Consider the following 17,970-nt stretch of genomic DNA (forward strand, 5'->3'; position numbering starts at 1 on the left):
GCTTCCCCTGTATTCCTCCTACCTCTTCTCTTCTTTTACCCATATTGTCCCTTTATTCTTAGCTTCTTATTGGATATATTGATTTTTATGTGGATAAACAACTATGGTGTAGGAGAAAGAGCACACAATCCTAGCCACTTACTAACTATGCAACGTTGGGTCATGTGGCCATTGAGCCTCAGATTCTTGATCATTTAAATGGGATTAATACCACATTATAGGGCTATTGTGTTTAAAATAGGTCAGAGTTCACTAAAGCCCTTTGAAAATTACGTGGATGATTCATTAATTCTAAGGTGTACGTTTTGCTTTACATTTTAACATCTCTGAAATAAGTATGTATCTTACAACCAATGCATGTTATATTTTAACTGGTAGCACTTTTCATAAAATAATGGTGTACTTATAATTGATGGTGGCTTAGATTACATGAAATATGTCAGTTATTATTCTACTTTTAAAAAATTGGTTACAATATCACATAAACTGCTTAATCACCTGGAATAGAACAATAATGATAATAAAACCCACTTTCATATAACTTCGTGATAAAGAGGTCTCACTGTTCTAGCACTGATTGGAAATCAGATTATTGTATTTGAAAGGAAATATACTAATGTGGTCATCTCCAGGTGGTGGACTTACAGGTAATATTTTCTTTGTAATTTTCCAAAATTCTGCAATGAATATGTATTACATATGCATATATATATGTATATATATATGTGTATATATATATGTGTATATATATATATATATAACATTAAGAAAAGGTATTAATATTTTAAAAGTTGCTTACCACTTTGAAGATTTAGAATATGATGCTTATTCAATGACCAGCCTCCTAGATTAGAAGCATCCATCTCAAAACCTTGTAAGATGACTGTCCTTTTCTCCCAGAGAATAAAGTCAGGGCAGGTTTCATATTCATAACCCACAGATACTGCAAAGAAAGAGTTAATGACACATTAGGAAATTTAAAAATATTTGCTTCATTTTTGTACAGATTGAAAATTCTGTGGACATTGCATTTACTACTGAATTCTGATTTGGGTTGAAGTTTGACTGCAAATGTCTTTCTCTTAGCACAGTACAGCATAACATCTAACATAGCATTGGGCATTCAAAAGTGATCTGTTAGTACATATTGGATGAATATATGAATGAGTGAATGAGTGCTTTCATTAGGTATGTACCATATATTTAGACATTAAGCTTTAGACTGGGCTTTTGAGTTGCAGTCTGTGTTGTAAAACTTAAGAAATAAGCTCTCTGAAGGCTTAAGCTGTGGTGACATAATTTCTTTCTTTACTTTTGTAGAAATGTGGGAAGAGTTGGTTTCTTATCTCTCCAGAGTGCAAAATGCATTTAGGAAGCTGGCTTTGAGGTACTGGGTCACTTATACAATTGACCACAAATGAGACTAATAAAAATTGAATTGCCTCATTATATTTTCTCCTGCACTAGTTGGCCTTTAGTTTGTCTGAGTTCACTTAAAGTGTTTCAAGTGCTGCTAGTGTAAATTCCATTTGTGCACATTATGTTTTGGTTTCTGCATATAGCTAACCAACAGGACGTCACCCAACATTTGGCTCCATCGCTTATGAAGCACAGATGTTGTGCATTAAACTTGGAACCCCGGTAAGCCACTAAAATGGAAAGTGAGGAACATGGTAGCTTGGGTACCTCTGCTCTACTGAAATATGTGTAGCTCAAGTATATCGGGTCCCAGCCATTGCCTCAGTTGGTAAACCTGCTTACGTGTTGGAACTCCAGATTTCTGATTCTCGAATTTAAAATGCTTTTTGCCCTTATAATGTTCAAAAACTTAGACTATTGACTCATTACACTGCATACCCCTAAGGTTCTTTCCCCCTTTCTGGCAGTTTAAAATATCCCTAGCTGGTTGTCTGTCATTGCATTTAAGTACCAGCTTCGATCTAACTCTTTAAATGCCCCTGGAGATCTCATTTCTTCTTTTATCATTTGGTTATGAAAACTGGTAATGAAAATGTGTACTTAAATAATGCCAGCACGATAGGTCTTAAGATGAAAAATTAAAGCAAACTAGTTTTGGTTTGTGGCATCAGATAAAGGGAAAAGATGGTATTTTTATTCAAACTGATTATGTGTTCATATGTATATGTGTGTGTGAACACATGCACAGATAAGCTAAAAAGTTCTAATGATTATGAATATACAACTCTAACTTTGTGGATCATCTGTGGCCAGTTTTAAATCACACACTGGCTTCTCTTTGTCCTCCACTCCAGCAAAGCTTTAATAGGGATTAGGGTCATTTTCACGGGTATGTGACTTCTGCAGTCTCACACGGGCCCATGCTTAGAAAGGTCCCACATTTTGTTCAGCTAGTGAAGGCTCATGGAATGCAAACTCCTTTTACTATTATTAGCAAGGGAGATAAATGGGGAGTGGGAAAGACTAATCACGAATGGAAATTAGTTTCAGATTATCTGCGTCAAAGCTGTTCTCTATTAAGATAAGTAGAGAGACAGAGATTTTCAGTGATGAAAAGGATCTCAAAGGTAATCTAGTCCAGGTTACACTCATGGCACAAGTCATTGCAGGCTAAAATTTCCTCGATATCTTATCATAGCCTGGTGCTTGCTAAAACAACTCTGGTATAGTGGAAAGAGTTGGTTTCAGAGTCAGGAAACACTTCAACTTTTGCATCTGCCATTAGCTACCTTACCTGTGTGGTCTCAGGCAAATTATTATCCATCTCTGGGAGTCATGTTCTTTACTGGAAAAATAATGGGGAGGGGCAGAAGATAGACTAGAATTGGTGGTTCTTAGACCCTTTTGGGTCAGAAAACCTTTTATTATGAATTTGATAAAAGTTGTGGATCTTCTTAGATAATTGCATATGCACACAAAATTTTGTATATAATTCTGGGGGGAGGATTTCACTGACTTCCTGAAATAGAGATCTCAGATCAAAGACCTCCGTACTAGATAATTATTATGATCCCCTTTTAGCACTAACAGTCTATGATTTTAAAGTGCGTTCTTTAAAGATTGCATTTGATCAGTTCAAGCTGAGGATCAAACCTAAAAATCAAAGAGAGCACTGTACCTCATGTTGGAAAAATCAAGTGGTGAGAAAGCACACATATGGCCATATTGGTATGTAGAATAACACCATTTCTGCTTCTCTTGCCAACATTTTTATGTCTTGATTAATAAATAGTCACAACGACAGTGATTACAAGTTTCCTTTAAACCAACATCTTCCCTACTACTGCCAGGATCTGCCTTTTGTACATTGTAAGCCTGGTGAGCTCCCCTATAATCCCTTCTCTGGAAGGTGACTCTGTAGTTTTGTGAATAAGTAGTATACCCTGGTGTCCTCCAGTGATGGTTTGGAGCCTGCTTTTTTACTCTCAGTAACAGTTAAAGATTCTCTCAACTCTGTGGCAGGAAACGCTTGCATAAAATATCAGTTAAAGAGTTCTCGATGCAATGATAATGAGACATACTCTTTTCACCTCCTCATTTCTGCTCTCTGAATTCCCTTCTAGTCCACAACAAAAAAAGTACATTGGCTGCAAACTCCACAATTATATTATTTTCCCCTAGTCATAGCAAATAGCAACAAGGCAGCCACTTAATAAGTTCCCTTTATTTTATATTAGATTTACTTTCTCCTGAGAAAGCTTTATGAACTAACAAAGTTATAAATATTACTTAAGACTTGTCTAAAAATTCTAATTGATTTTAATGAGACTGGCTGTGTGTTGGGGTATTTTTGTATGTGGCTCTTTGCTCAGAGTAATAAAACAAGTTTTTTTTTTTTTTTTTTTTTTATGACAGCAGCCCACTTAAACATAATCCTGGAACTTGCATTTGGTTTATGAGAAGGCAGACATTTCACCCCATGTAGTTGAGCTGCTCTCCAAATATAGCACCAACCTAAATTTCCTCTCACAGAAGCAGATTGTAATGCACTAAACACCTACTCTTTTTCATAAAATTAAATATGGAGGGGAAAGGGTTACTCAAGGACTGGTACTGAAAATACTAAGCCCCGACATTACACTCTGTTATTGTGACAGTTGAGTCTCAGTTAAATAAGTAGGGTGGGATACTACCATTTCCTACTCAGCCTGTTGACTATCACGTTTGATCATCAGCACAGCATGGAATAGGCCACAGATTCAGTCTCTGGTGCTCTGGAGTGGGGACAAGGAAGAATAGTGCAATAAGAAGGACAAAATAATTATTCATCAACATTTCAGAGGAGCTGGAGAATATAGGTAAGTCTGGAAGTGAGTAGAGATAGCTGGGGGGGCGGTCCTGGACTACACTTCCTAGGGGCTGGCATAGTGGGTCCCATTCTAGTGTGTATCTATTGGGAAGGCAGTTGAGAAAAAGTCATTGATATGGCAGAATATCTCCTCTGAACCATGTCCCTTGTGACACTTAATTCTGTCTGGATTTCTGTCTTCCTTTATTCTCTCCCTCACTTCCACAAAGAGATATTAATGAAATGTTCCTTAATAGTAAGGAGACAGGACTGTTACATTTTCAGAGGACTCTGTCTTCTGGTCACAGGATTGCACTTCTGACTTTACTGTTAGTCATCTTGCAAATATTACACTAGCTTATAAAGAAAGACTGCATCTTGCTCCCCCAAAGCCATTTGAAATTGGAAAAATAACTGAACATTCATTCCACTTATCATAGCAGCAACATTTGTATGATGTAGGGACTGTAAGAAGGCCCAGTACCCTTGACACCCAATTTAGTGACTATGACATTAACCTATAAGGGCTGAGACAGAAGATTGACATTAAGTAGCCAAGGTAAAGATGCTATGCAATGAAGTTGATGTGTAAAATATGACAAGATTAAGCAGATAATTTTTAAACAGCTCCAGGCTAAGGCTTCAGAATTTATAATGGTTGCATTTATGAAGGCAATATATAATTAAAAGTAGTCCGATAGTGTGAGAAATCTACATGTTACCTTCATGAACTCAAGGAACATCCAAAAATAATTTTATGACTTTTGAAAGGTAACTAACAACCAGATCAGAACCTTCTTATCTGAAAGGAATCATTAAATAGAACAATAAATATTTCCCATTCTTGATTCGGTGGAAACATGGCGGAGTGAGAAACATCCCTAGATCCTTTCCCTTGAAACAAAAATAAACCGAACATCTAAAACTCAACGAAAAACACCAAAACTCCACACCAGTACGTCTGAGCATGGGATCTGTGCATAAGAGCTACCACAGGTCAGAACCCCGGGTGTCTGGCAGTGGACTGGGAGTAATAAAGAAGCTGCCTGTCACAGTTGCTGGAGCTCCCTGTAGGAGGAGGAGGAAGGATGAAGGCACAGTGACTTTCCTGAACAACCCTGCCTGGAAGTGCTGGGGCTTGTACACAGCAAAAAAGAGAGCCCAGCCATCAGGGCAGAAAGCAGAGAAGCGGGGCGGGACCATAGAGAAACAATAGCTGATTTTCACCGGCCCCTGTTGCAAAACCATGGCTGAGCCACGGCCCCCAAACCCCAACCAGAAGGCCGATCCCCCATACCCTTCGAGACTGATCACCGTGGAGCCCCAGGGAAATCTGAGCAAACGCTACCAAAACTGCTAGGGATCCAAGAGGCTTAGACATCACCTACTAGAAACCAAATAAAGAGTGCCTTCTTTGCAGCAGGCTAAAGAAAGACCAGACCTTAATAAACCTTGCTGGAAAAACAACAGAATACACTTCCATTAAAACCAAGGCAGAGAAATAGTCCATTAAACACCATGAACAACCAAGGTGACCAGGCATCTCAGAAAGAAAGAGAAAAATTTCCAGAAAATAAGCTTACAGACATAGAAATATGCGACATAAATGACAGAGAATTCAGGAAGGTACTTCTGAAAAAACTCAGTGAGTTCCGAAACGAGTCATATCAACAATTTCAGAAATTGAAAAGACAACTAGAGGAGCAGAATGAGTTCTTTAGCAAGGAGATTGAAACTCTCAGAAAGAATAGAATGGATCTTCTGGGGATAAAGGGCGCACTGCAAGAGTTGAGAAATGAAATAGCAAGCTTGGGAAATAGAGTCGACTAAATGGAGGAAAGGATCAGTGATGTCGAAGACAGAAATCTAGAAATAAATCAGAAGGAAGAAGAGAGAAACCAAAGAATGAAATGAAAAATAAGAGAAATACAAGAACTAGCTGATAATATCAGGAGAGGAAACATAAGAATAATGGGCATTACCGAAGGTGAGGACAAGGAGCAGGGATTGGATTGGATTTTCAGACAAATAGTGGATGAGAATTTCCCAAATCTAAGGAATGATCTAGAGCTTGGAATTCAAGAAGTCAACAAAACTCCCAATCATCTGAACCCAAAAAAACCCAAGACACATTGTATTAAAGTTATGAAAAATCAATGACAAAGATAGAATTCTCAGGACAGCCAGGGAGAAGAAAATGGTAACGTATAAAGGAAAACCCATTAGATTCTTATTGGACTTCTCAGCGCAGACCTTACAAGCTAGAAAGGAATGGAATTAAATATTTAAACTATTAAGTGAAAGGAACTACCAGCCTAGAATAATGTGTTCAGCTAAGCACTCTTTTAGATATGAAGGAGAAATTAAGATCTTTTCAGACATACAAAAATTGAGGGAATTCTCCACTACGAGGCCTGCACTATAGGAAATACTGAAAGGGGTCAATTCACCTAATAAAAATAAAAATAACAAAAAAAATACATAATTAGAAGTAAAGTGACTATCAGGCAAATAGAAACAGAGGAGTGCAACCCTTACTAGGAACACAGCATTATAATCTTAAATAATAAGAAGAGAATTGCTATAGCAAGATAATAATGAACATACAGCATAGATTGAAACAAATTGAGATAACAATGACTGAAAAGGGAAGGATTTGAAGATCCAGATTTGCAAAGAGGAAAAGAGATAAGTCACGCACAGAAGAAAATGGATGATGGTATATATATAACTAACCTTTTCCTATTTGTAATGGTATCTACACATTATAGAGTCAGAACTGAAGTATATAACATAAAACAACAATAATCAGAGGCAAAACTCACAAAAGCCAACCAAAATAAAGAAAACAGACACAAAGACAAGGAAGCAATGGAAACACTGAGCTACCAGAAAGCAAAAGATAAAATGGCTCTAAGAAGACCTCATATTTCAATAATCACCCTAAATGTAAATGGAATGAGAATGGATCAAAAACCAAAAGCCAACCATATGCTGCCTCCAGGAGACACATCTCAGCTCCAAAGACAAATATAGACTCCAAGTGAAAGGGTGGAAAATGATATTTCAAGCAAATGGCATTCAGAGAAAAGCAGGAGTGGCAATACTAATATTAGACAAAATAGATTTCAAAATAAAAAAAGAAAAGAAAGATACTTTCTTTCTTTTCATAATGATAAAGGGAATCATGCAGCAAGAACACTTAACACTTATTAATATATATGCTCCCAATCTGGGAGCCCCAAAATATGTTAAGCAATTACTAACAGAACGAAAGGGAGAAACAGACCAAAACTCTATCATAGTAGAAGAACTGAATACCCCACTGTTGTATATGATCAGATCATCTAAACAGAAAATCAATAAGGAAATCACATCAATAAATGACACTTTAGTCCAACTGGACATAACTGACTTTTATAGAGTCTTCCATTCCAAAACAGCTGCTTATACAATCTTCTTTAGTGCACATGGAACATTCTCAAGAATCGAACACATACTGAGAAACAAACATAGCCTCAACAAATATGAGTGTTGAAATCACACCAACGATATTCTCCGATCATAATGCTTTGAAACTAGAGATCAACTGCAGAAAGAAATCAGGAAGAACCACAAAAACATGGCGATTAAACAACATGTTACTGAAGAATAACTGGGTCAGAGAAGAAATAAAAGCAGAGATCAAGAGATACATAGAAACAAATGATAATGATAATACAACATATCAAGTATTTTGGGACATAGCAAAAGCAGTCATAAGAGGAAAGTCCATATCTTTACAGGCCTATCTCCCCAAACAAGAATGAACCCAAATAAACAATCTAATGTTTCATCATAAAAAACTAGAAAAGGAAGAACAAATGAAGCCTAAAGTCAGCAGAAAAAAACAAATCATCAAAATTAGAGCAGAAATAAATGAAATTAAAAACAAAAATCAATAGAAAAAATAAATACAACAAAGAGTTGGTTCTTTGAGAAGGTTAATAAAATTGACAAACTCCTAGCTAGACTCACTAAAGAAAAAAGAGAAAGGAAACAAATAAGGAAAGTCCGGGATGAAAGAGGAGAAATTATGACTGACATCACAGAAATATGAAGGATCATACAAGAACACTATGAAAAAGTATATAACACCAAATTTAATAATCTATAAGAAATGGACCAGTATTTAGAAGAACACAACCTTCTTAGACTGAATCTAGAAGAACTGTGAAATCTTAATAGACCGATTTGCAGTACGGAAATTGAAACAATCATAAAAAACCTACCAAAAAGTAAAAGTCCAGGACCAGATGGCTTCACCAGTGAATTCTACCAGACATTCAAAGAAGATATAATACCTATTCTCCTCAAACTCTTCCCTACAATCAAAGAGGAGGCAATACTTCCCAACTTATTTTATAAGGCCAGTATTACTCTGACACCACAACCTGGTAAAGATAACACAGAAAAAGAAAACTACACACCAATATCTCTTATGAACACAGATGCAAAAATCCTAAATAAGATACTAGCGAACTGAATACAGCAACATATTAAAAAGATTATACACCACGATCAAGTTGGCTTCATCCCAGGGGCACAAGGATGGTCAAAATACGCAAATTGATTAATGCGATACACCACATAAACAAATTAAAAAAATAAGAATCATATTGATCATATCAATAGATGAGAAAAAGCATGAAACAAAATCCAGCATCCATTTATGATAAAAACTCAGTAAAGTGGGTGGTATAGAAGGAACGTACTTTCAAATAATAAAGGCCATATATGACAAACCCTCAGCCTTCATTACACTTAATGGTGAAAAACTAAAAACCTTCCATCTAAGATCAGGAACAAGGCAAGGCTGTTCATTATTGCCACTGTTATTCAATATAACATTGGAGGTCCTAGAAAGTGCAATCAGACAAGGGAAAGATAAAAAGGTATCCAAATAGGAAATGAAGAAGTCAAACTGCCACTATTTGTGGATGACATGATTCTCTATATAGAAAACCCTAAAGACTCCACGGGAACACTACTAGAAACAATAAGCAAATACAGAAACATGCGAAGGACCTATATAATGAAAACTACAAGATCTTATTAAAAGAAATCGAAGAAGATACAAATAAGTGGAAAGATATTCATGGATTGGAAGAATTACCATAGCTAAAATGACCATATTACCCAAAGCATTTTACAGATTTAATGCAATCCCTATCAAAATCCCATTGACATTTTTTAAAGAAATAGACCAAAAAATCATATGATTGGTATGGAAGCACAAAAGACCCCGAATTGCCAAAGCCATCTTGAGAAAAAAGAATGGGGCTGGAGGCATCACTCAGCCTGACTTCAAATTATACTATAAAGTGACAGTAATCGAAACGGCATTGTATTGGCAGCAAAACAGACACAGTGGAACAGAATTGAGAGTCCAGAAGTAAACCCATGTTTATACAGGCAAATAATATTCGACAAAAAAGCCAAAAACATGCAGTATAGAAAGGAAACCCTCTTCAATAAATGGTGCTGGGAAAAATGGAAGGCCACCTGCAAAAGAATGAAACTAGACTGTTGCCTATCACCACATACCAAAATTAACTCAAAACGAATTAAGGACCTGAATATAAGACCTGAAACAATAAACCGCATAGAAGAAAGCATAGGAACTCAACTCAAGGACTTTGGACTTAAAGAGGATTTTATGAATTTGACCTCAAAGGCAAGGGAAGTTAAAGTAACAATAAATGAATGAGACTACATCAAACTAAAAAGCTTCTGCTCCGCAAAAGAAACCATCAACAAGGTAAAGAGATAACCATCCAAATGGGAAATATATTTGCAAGCAACACCTCTGATAAAGGTTAATATTCAAAATATACAAAGAACTCATATGGCTCAATAAATACAAAAAAAAATGGTCCAATCAAAAAATGGGTGGAGGTCTGTACAGACACTTCTCTTTAGAGGACATACAAATGGCCAACAAATATATGAAAAGGTGCTCAACATCACTAGCTAGTAGGGAAATGCAAATCAAAACCACAGTGAGATACCATCTCACACTTGTTAGAAAGGCTATAATCAACAGGACAAATTATTAAGAAATGTTGCAGAGGATACAGAGAAAAAAGAACTCTCATACACTGCTGGTGGGACTGCAAAATGGTACAGCCACTATGGAAAACAGTATGGAGGTTCCTCGAAAAACTAAGAATTGATCTACCATATGATCCAGCAATCCCTCTACTGGGTATTTACCCCAAAGACTTGCAAACTCATATCCGAAAAGATATTTTCACATCAATGTTCATAGCAGCATTATTCAGAGTGGCCAGGACGTGGAAGCAACTGAAGTGTCCTACGATAGATGACTGGATAAAGAAGCTGTGGTATATATATACAATGGAATATTATTCAGCCATAAGAAGAGATAAAATACTGCCATTTGCGTCAACATAACTGGACCTCAAGATAATCATGCTAAGCGGAATAAGCCAGACAGAAAAAGTTGAAAATCACCTGATATCACTTATATGTGGGATATAAACCTAAAAGCAACAAATGAACAGGACAAGCAAGCAGAGACTCATGGACATGGACTATAGGCTAGTGGTTACCAGAGTACTATAGACTAGTGTTTACTAGTGGGGTGGGGGAGGAGTGGGTAGGTAGATGGGATAAAAGGGGTCAAATATAGGGAGGTAGGGGGAGGGCGAAGTGGGTAAAGGGGATCAAATATATGATAGCTAAAAGAAACTGGACTTTGGGTGGTGGACACACAATAGAACATACAGATGTCAAATTATAATGTACACCTGAAAATTATACAATTGTATTGACCAATGTTACCCTAATATACTTAATTAAAAAAATTTCCCATTTTTTAATGCAAAACAGTAACAAAACAAAAAACAAAAGATCTAAAAAACCAAATGTGTGCCCTGGAAACAACAGATCAAGACTATGTAGACAAATGCTATCTACTGAGAACAGATACCTGCTCCCAGAACTTTTATCTTTTCTTATTCTCTAGTGATTTATCAAAAATTAGGATGACCCCAGAGGCTCCTCCATTTGACACACTGCCCAGAGTCCTGGAAAGTTTTATTTATCTATTTATTATTCTTGGATTAGTAAGAGTGTCAGAATCAGGTGATGGATTTTTATCAAGTTCTGTTTCAACACTTACAGAAATAGTCACATAGTTTTCTCTTTTACTCAATTAAAGGTGGTGCATTATAAAAATAGATTTCCTAATGTTGAACTGTCTTTGTGGTCCTAAAATAAACTCTACTTGGTTATGATGTATCATCTTTTGAATGAATCGCTGGATTTGATTTGGTAATACTTTACTTAGGATCTGCACCCAAGCAGTTTAAAAAAATAAGATTTAAACATTTAGTGCTAAAAATGAGATAGCTGGATGAAGATAAAGTACAGGTAAGAAAGATAAAATGTGTCCTGAAATGAGGTAATCACTCCTTTACTCCTTCACTTCTGCCAAATGGTCCTATACTCTGAAATCTAATATGAGTTTTTTTTTTCTGGCTTCTTCGTCCATGCCTAGCTGCATAAAAGTGAGCCTGGGACCTAGATGACTCATGTGTTACTGAAGGCATCGTGACATATTGGCTTACATCTACATTTGCGAATACCTTTGTGTATCTGGACAACATCCTCCTCTCTTTTGCCAGACCCATTATACAGTTGACCCTTGAACCACATGGGGGTTAGAGGTGATAAATCCCTGTGCAGTTGAAAATCTGAGTATATTATTTGACTCCCCCAAAACTTAACTACTAATAGCCTACTGTTGACCAACCGAAAGCCTTACTGATAACATAAACAGCCAATTAAGATATATTTTATATCTTATATATATTATATACTGTAGTTTTACAATTAGGTAAGTTAGAGAAGAAAATGTTATTAAGAAAATCATAAGGAAGAGAAAATATAATTACAGTGTTTATTGAAAGAAAATCTGCTTATAAGTAAGCCTGCACAGTTCAAAACCATATTGTTCAATTTCATAGTCAAGGAGTCAAACTTAGACTCTGTCCTTATTCATTTGTTTGTTCACTCATGCAAAACATATTCAATATTTAATAGGTACCTCCTGCTGTCTGGCACTGGGCATATTAGAATGAAGAGGACAGAGCAAGGTAGCTCTCTTCTCAGTGGAGCTCACATTCTAGTGACAAGAACAAATATAAAACAAAAGCAAATAATACACACACAAATTGTGATATATGGGAAAATGCAGAATATTATGACAGAGTGGAACAAGAGAATTTAAGTTGGAATGGAGAGGCAATGAAAAGCTTTTTTATACAGAAGGGGTTTATCTTATGAAGTATAAGGAAGAGCATTCTAGGCAGAGAGAACAGCATATGTACAAGGAAGACCTTGAGGCTTGGTATCTTTCAGAGTTTTAAAGAAGATCAGGATGGCTCGAGAGTCAGTTTCTCCCTAGTGCATCAAAAACAAATGAAGAACAACCCTTAACTCCTCCTCACACTCCATACAAAATAAAACAAAAGATTAGTATTTTTTAGCAGTATTTTGGTGTTTTTCTTTGGGGATGTTTGAGAAAATAGATTTACTTTGAAAACAGACTGATTATTCTTTGAAACAGTGTGATTGATTAAAGTGAGGCAATATTGTAATGAAAAGAAAGGGCTGTTATCTAATGACTCAGCAAATGTTCACTGAGCTGCTCTATGTGCCAGGCAGGTGATCTGCTAAACACTGTAGATGCAATGGATATTACACAGGGCAGGGTAATTTGTCATGTGAGAAAGGCCATACTTTGAAGGGTTACATATCTTCTGGAACTTTCATTTATAGTCTCCTAAAAAAAAAAAAATCACCTCACATTTGTATAACAATTAACATTTAAATACATTTTTGTGTATATTACCTGATTTGATCACTCACAAAAACTCATGAGGAAGACATATTTGCTGTAATTTGATAGGTAAGATGATAGACTCAGAGAGGTAATGTGATTAGTCCAAGGTCATTTGCTTAATAAGTGGCAGAACCAGAGCTCAAATCCAGTGACTCTTTAGTAAGTGCTTTTCTCCACTACGCTAGATCATAGTTATTAAGAGAAAGACTCACAATTCTGAAATGCTAAAGAAATAACCTTTTTTTTTTGCTCCAAATTAAAGAGATAATGACTAGAAGCTATGGATGGCTTTGAAGTAGAATTATCACTGGCTGGTCAAATATAGTACCTAGTTATGTTGTCGTTTTGATGTAATTATGAACAGCATTCTCTTTTACTCTGAAAATCATCTTGGTTTGAATAATAAATCATATGGTCACTCAATCTTAAAGAGATAGCTCCATAATTCCCTGACATGAATTGGTAGAGGGGACTGGGAGGTAAGAAGAGTCATAAATGTTGACTTAGAAAATAATTTATATGGTTTGGTAAGTGATTTAATTTTTCTTTCTCTTGAGTGTATCATCTTACCAATAGTTTTCAAATTCTTATGCATCAAGTTCCAGGCAAGATGGTGGAGTAGGTAAATGCTGTGCTTACCTCTTCCCATGACTGCATTACAATTACAACTAAATTATAGGACAATTAACCTGGAAAACCATTTGAAGACTAGCCAAACAGAAATCCTATAACTAAGGATTTAAAGAAGAGGCCGCATCGGGACTGGTAGGAGGGGCAGAGATGTGAAATGGGTTGGCCCTACACCCATGTGTGGCAGTTGAGCATTGTGAGGGATATCTTCACTGTGGAGGTCCTTCTGGAAAAACAAGGGACCCCAGCCCTACACTGGGACTCCACAGTCCAGGGTTCCAGAGTTCGGAAGAGGTGTCCCCACAAAATCTGGTTCTGAAAATAAGTGAGAATTCCGCCCATCAGAGTGAAATGGAAGTCTGCAAGAATTCCGCCCATCAGAGTGAGATGGAAGCCTGCAAGAAACCCAGATGTCCTCTTAAAGGACCTTTGCACAGACTCATTTGCTCGCAAGCCCTCACCCTGGGCTCTGGTGGAGGGACGGCAACTCAGGAGGCACCAGAGACATACATGGAAAGACTGAGTTGTGCATTTCAGGGCGAGGGCTAGAGGGACAGCAACCATTGTTTCTGTGTTGAGCCTTCCTCCAAGCAGACTACATGTGGGTGCCATCATTCCTGTGTTGAGCCCTCCCCCTAACACGGCCAAATCTAAATTTGCATTGGCTTGGTGAAATCTGCTTTCTTTACCCTGGTGACTCTCTGGAACCCTGTCCCCCACAATTTGCACCATGACCAGAGGAACTCTCCATAGCCAGAGAACCAGTCCCGCCCCCCACACAGAAGGAGACTCTTTCAGCAGCAAAAGAAGCCAGCCTAAGCTTATATGTTGCCAGAGGCAGTTTCAGTGGTGGGCAACCAGATCCAACACACACTGTAGCCTTTTTTGTACAACTCTCAGAGGTCTGTGGGCACAAAGTGGTTGCCAGCTGGCCTCAGTAAGCTCTCAGACTGCTGTGAGTGGCTCCAGGCTCAGCACTCATATAAAACCTGAATCTGCATTAACCTGGAGAACTCCACTCGCCCCACCCTGGTGACTCTTTGGGACCCCTCCTCACTCAACTCGTGTACTGCTCAAAGCTCTTTCAGCAGCTGAGCCTTACAGTCAACTGGCAGGTAGCCTCAAGCCTCTGTGTACCCTGGGCTATTTGCTAAGCTGCCTCAGGCCTAGTACTGGTGGCAGCCAGATTGGTTCACAACATGACCTCTCCTACATGAGTCCAGGTCCGGCACAGGCAGTGAGCAAACATTAATAGCTTTGAAGCTCCTACCAGGTAGCCCTGGGCCAGTCACAGGCAGCAGCTAAACTTGGCCTGTACGAGAATCCATCCAAGGGGACCCAGAACCAACATACCTGGAGGCCGGCTTCAGATTACAACAGAGTACTACACGATTAGCCCCACAAGTGGCACATCCAATGGGTGCTCTCAATAGGTGCATGGGCCCGCTGAAGCAAATCCCATTGGTGGAGTGATCCCCCACACAGCAGCTCATAAGCTGTATATGTGGCTAATCCTCACAGCCAGTCAGGCCAAGAGTCAATCCCACCCACTGATATGCCAACAACAATTAAGACATAAATACAAAAGGAGGACAGACACATCCCAGATAAGGGACACTCCTGGAGCACCCAGCACAGGTGATCAAGGAGGCTGCACCACTGGCCACACTAGGCACCTACTACATAAGGTCACCTAGCCAAGACTGTGAGACAGCAGATCTACCCAATATATAGAAATGAACACAGAGAGGCAGCCAAATGAGGGAACAGAGAAACATGTCCCAAATGAAAAGTAGGAGAAACTTCCAGAAAAAGAACTAAATAAAATGAAGGAAAGCAACCTATCAGATACAGAGTTCAAAACACTGGTTATAAGGATGCTCGAGAAACTCAGAACTTCAACAGAGATAAAAAAAGAAAAGGATACAAAAACCATACAAAAGAGCCAGTCAGAAATAGGAATACAATAAATGAAATGAAGAATACACTAGAAGGAAATAACATCAGATTAGATAAAACAAAGGAATTGAATCTGTGATTTGGAAGTCAAAGTAGCAGAAAATGCCCACTTGAAGCAGCATAAAGAAAAAAGAATTTTACACTTGAAACTTATTGTATTTTATTAATTGATGTCATCATAATGAATAAAGAAATAAAATAAAATAATTTTTAAAAAGAGGATAGTTTTAGGGGACCTCTGGGACAACATCAAGCAAATCAACATTCACATCACTGGGGTGCCAGAAAGAGAAGAGAAAGAGAATAGGGAATTGAGATCCTATGAAATAATGCTATTTTCTAACCTGGTGAAAGAAATACAAATATAAGTTCAGGAAGCACAGAGAGTCCCAAACAAGATGAACCCAAACAGCTCCACACCAAGATACATCATAATTAAAATGACAAAGGTTAAAGACAAAGAGAGAATCCCAAAAGCAACAAGAGAAAGGCAGTTAGTGATTTGCAAGAGAGCTTCGTTAAAACTGTCAGCTGATTACTCAACAGAAACTTTGAAAACTAGAGGGATTGCCATGAAATATTCAAAGTGATTACAAACAAGGACCTACAACCAAAACTATTATTCTACCCAACAAAGCTATCAATTAAAATTGAAAGTGAGATAAAGAACTTTGCAGATAAGAAAAAAACTAGAGGAATTCTTCACCACTAGCTAGTATTACAAGAAATGTTAAAGGGACTTCTTTAAGAAGAAGAGGAGGGGGAAACAACATGAATACTCATAATAAAATAGCAATAACTATGTAATGCAATGGATTAAATACTCCAATCAAAAGACATAGGGTAGTTGAATGGATAAGAAAACAAGACCCATACATATGTCATCTACAGAGACTCCCTTCATTTTGAAAGACAAACATAGACTGAAAGTAAAGAGAGGGAAAAAGGTATTTCATGCAAATAGAAATGAAAAACAGTTGGGGTAGCAATACTTATATTAGAGAAAATAAAACAAAGGCTATGATGAGAGGCAAATAAGGGCATTACATAATGATAAAGGGATCAATCCAATAAGAGAATATAACCCTAGACACATTTATGAACTGAACGTAGTAGCACCTAAATATGTAAAACAAATTTTGGCTGACATAAAAGGAGAGATCAATGGTAATACAGTCATAGTAGGAAACTTTAACACCCCATTGACACCAATGGACAGATCTTCGAGAAAGAAAATCAACAAGGAAACAACAGCAGCCTTAAATGACACACTAGACCAGATTTAATTGATATTTTCAGAACATTTCACCCCAAAGTAGCAGAATATAAATTCTTCTCAAGTGCACAAAGAACATTTTCCAAGACAAACCAATGGTAGGCCACAAAATTAAGTCTCAATAAATTTAAAAAGACTGAAATCATATCAAGTGTCTTCTCTGACTACAATGGTATGAAACTAGAAATCAACTACAAGAAAAAAACTAAAAAATACACAAACACATGGAGGCTAAACAACATCCTATTAAAAAATGAATGGATTAACAATGAGATCAAGGAAGAAATCAAAAGATACCGAGAGACAAACGAAAATGAAAACACAACAACCTCAAATCTATGGGACATAGTGAAAGCAGTCCTAAGAAGGAAATTCATAGCAATACAGGCCTACTTCAAGAAACAAGAAAAACATAAATAAACAATCTAACCTCAAACCTAAGAGAACTAGAAAAATAAGAGCAAACAAAGCCCAAAGTGAGTAGAAGAAAGGAAATAATAAAGACCAGAGTGGAAAGAAATGAAATAGAGTCTAGAAAAGCAAAAGACCAATGAGACCAAGAGCCAGTTCTTTGAAAAGATAAGATTGATAAACCTTTAACCAGATTCATTAAGAAAAAAGAGGACCCAAATAAATAAAAGCAGAAATTAAAGAGAAGTGACAACTGATACCACAGAAATACAAAAGATTATAAGAAAATACTATGAGCAATTATATGCCAACAAATTAGACAATCTGGGAGAAATGGATACATTCCTAGAAACATACAATCTTCCAATACCAAATCAAGAGGAAACAGAAAATCTGAACAAACTGATTAATACTAACGAAATCTAAGTGGCAATCACAAAAATCCTAACAAACAAAAGTCCTTGACCAGATGGCTTCACAGCTGAATTTTACCATTCAAAGAAGAATTAACACTTA

The 17,970-nt window shown here is 37.1% G+C and overlaps 1 protein-coding gene across 3 annotated transcripts in view; it reads right to left on the reverse strand.

Moving 5' to 3' along the window:
* TENM1 (teneurin transmembrane protein 1) overlaps positions 1-17,970 on the reverse strand; it is a 756,077-nt gene that overhangs the window by 168,873 nt on the left and 569,234 nt on the right. For all 3 annotated transcript variants that reach the window (XM_006916168.3, XM_006916167.3, XM_006916166.3), the window contains exon 19: positions 800-943. In XM_006916168.3, the coding sequence (XP_006916230.1) occupies positions 800-943 (144 nt within the window). The remainder of the gene's footprint in view (positions 1-799; positions 944-17,970) is intronic.

This window comes from Pteropus alecto, unplaced genomic scaffold, assembly GCF_000325575.1.
Source record: "Pteropus alecto unplaced genomic scaffold, ASM32557v1 scaffold116, whole genome shotgun sequence".
Classification (NCBI taxonomy): domain Eukaryota; kingdom Metazoa; phylum Chordata; class Mammalia; order Chiroptera; family Pteropodidae; genus Pteropus; species Pteropus alecto.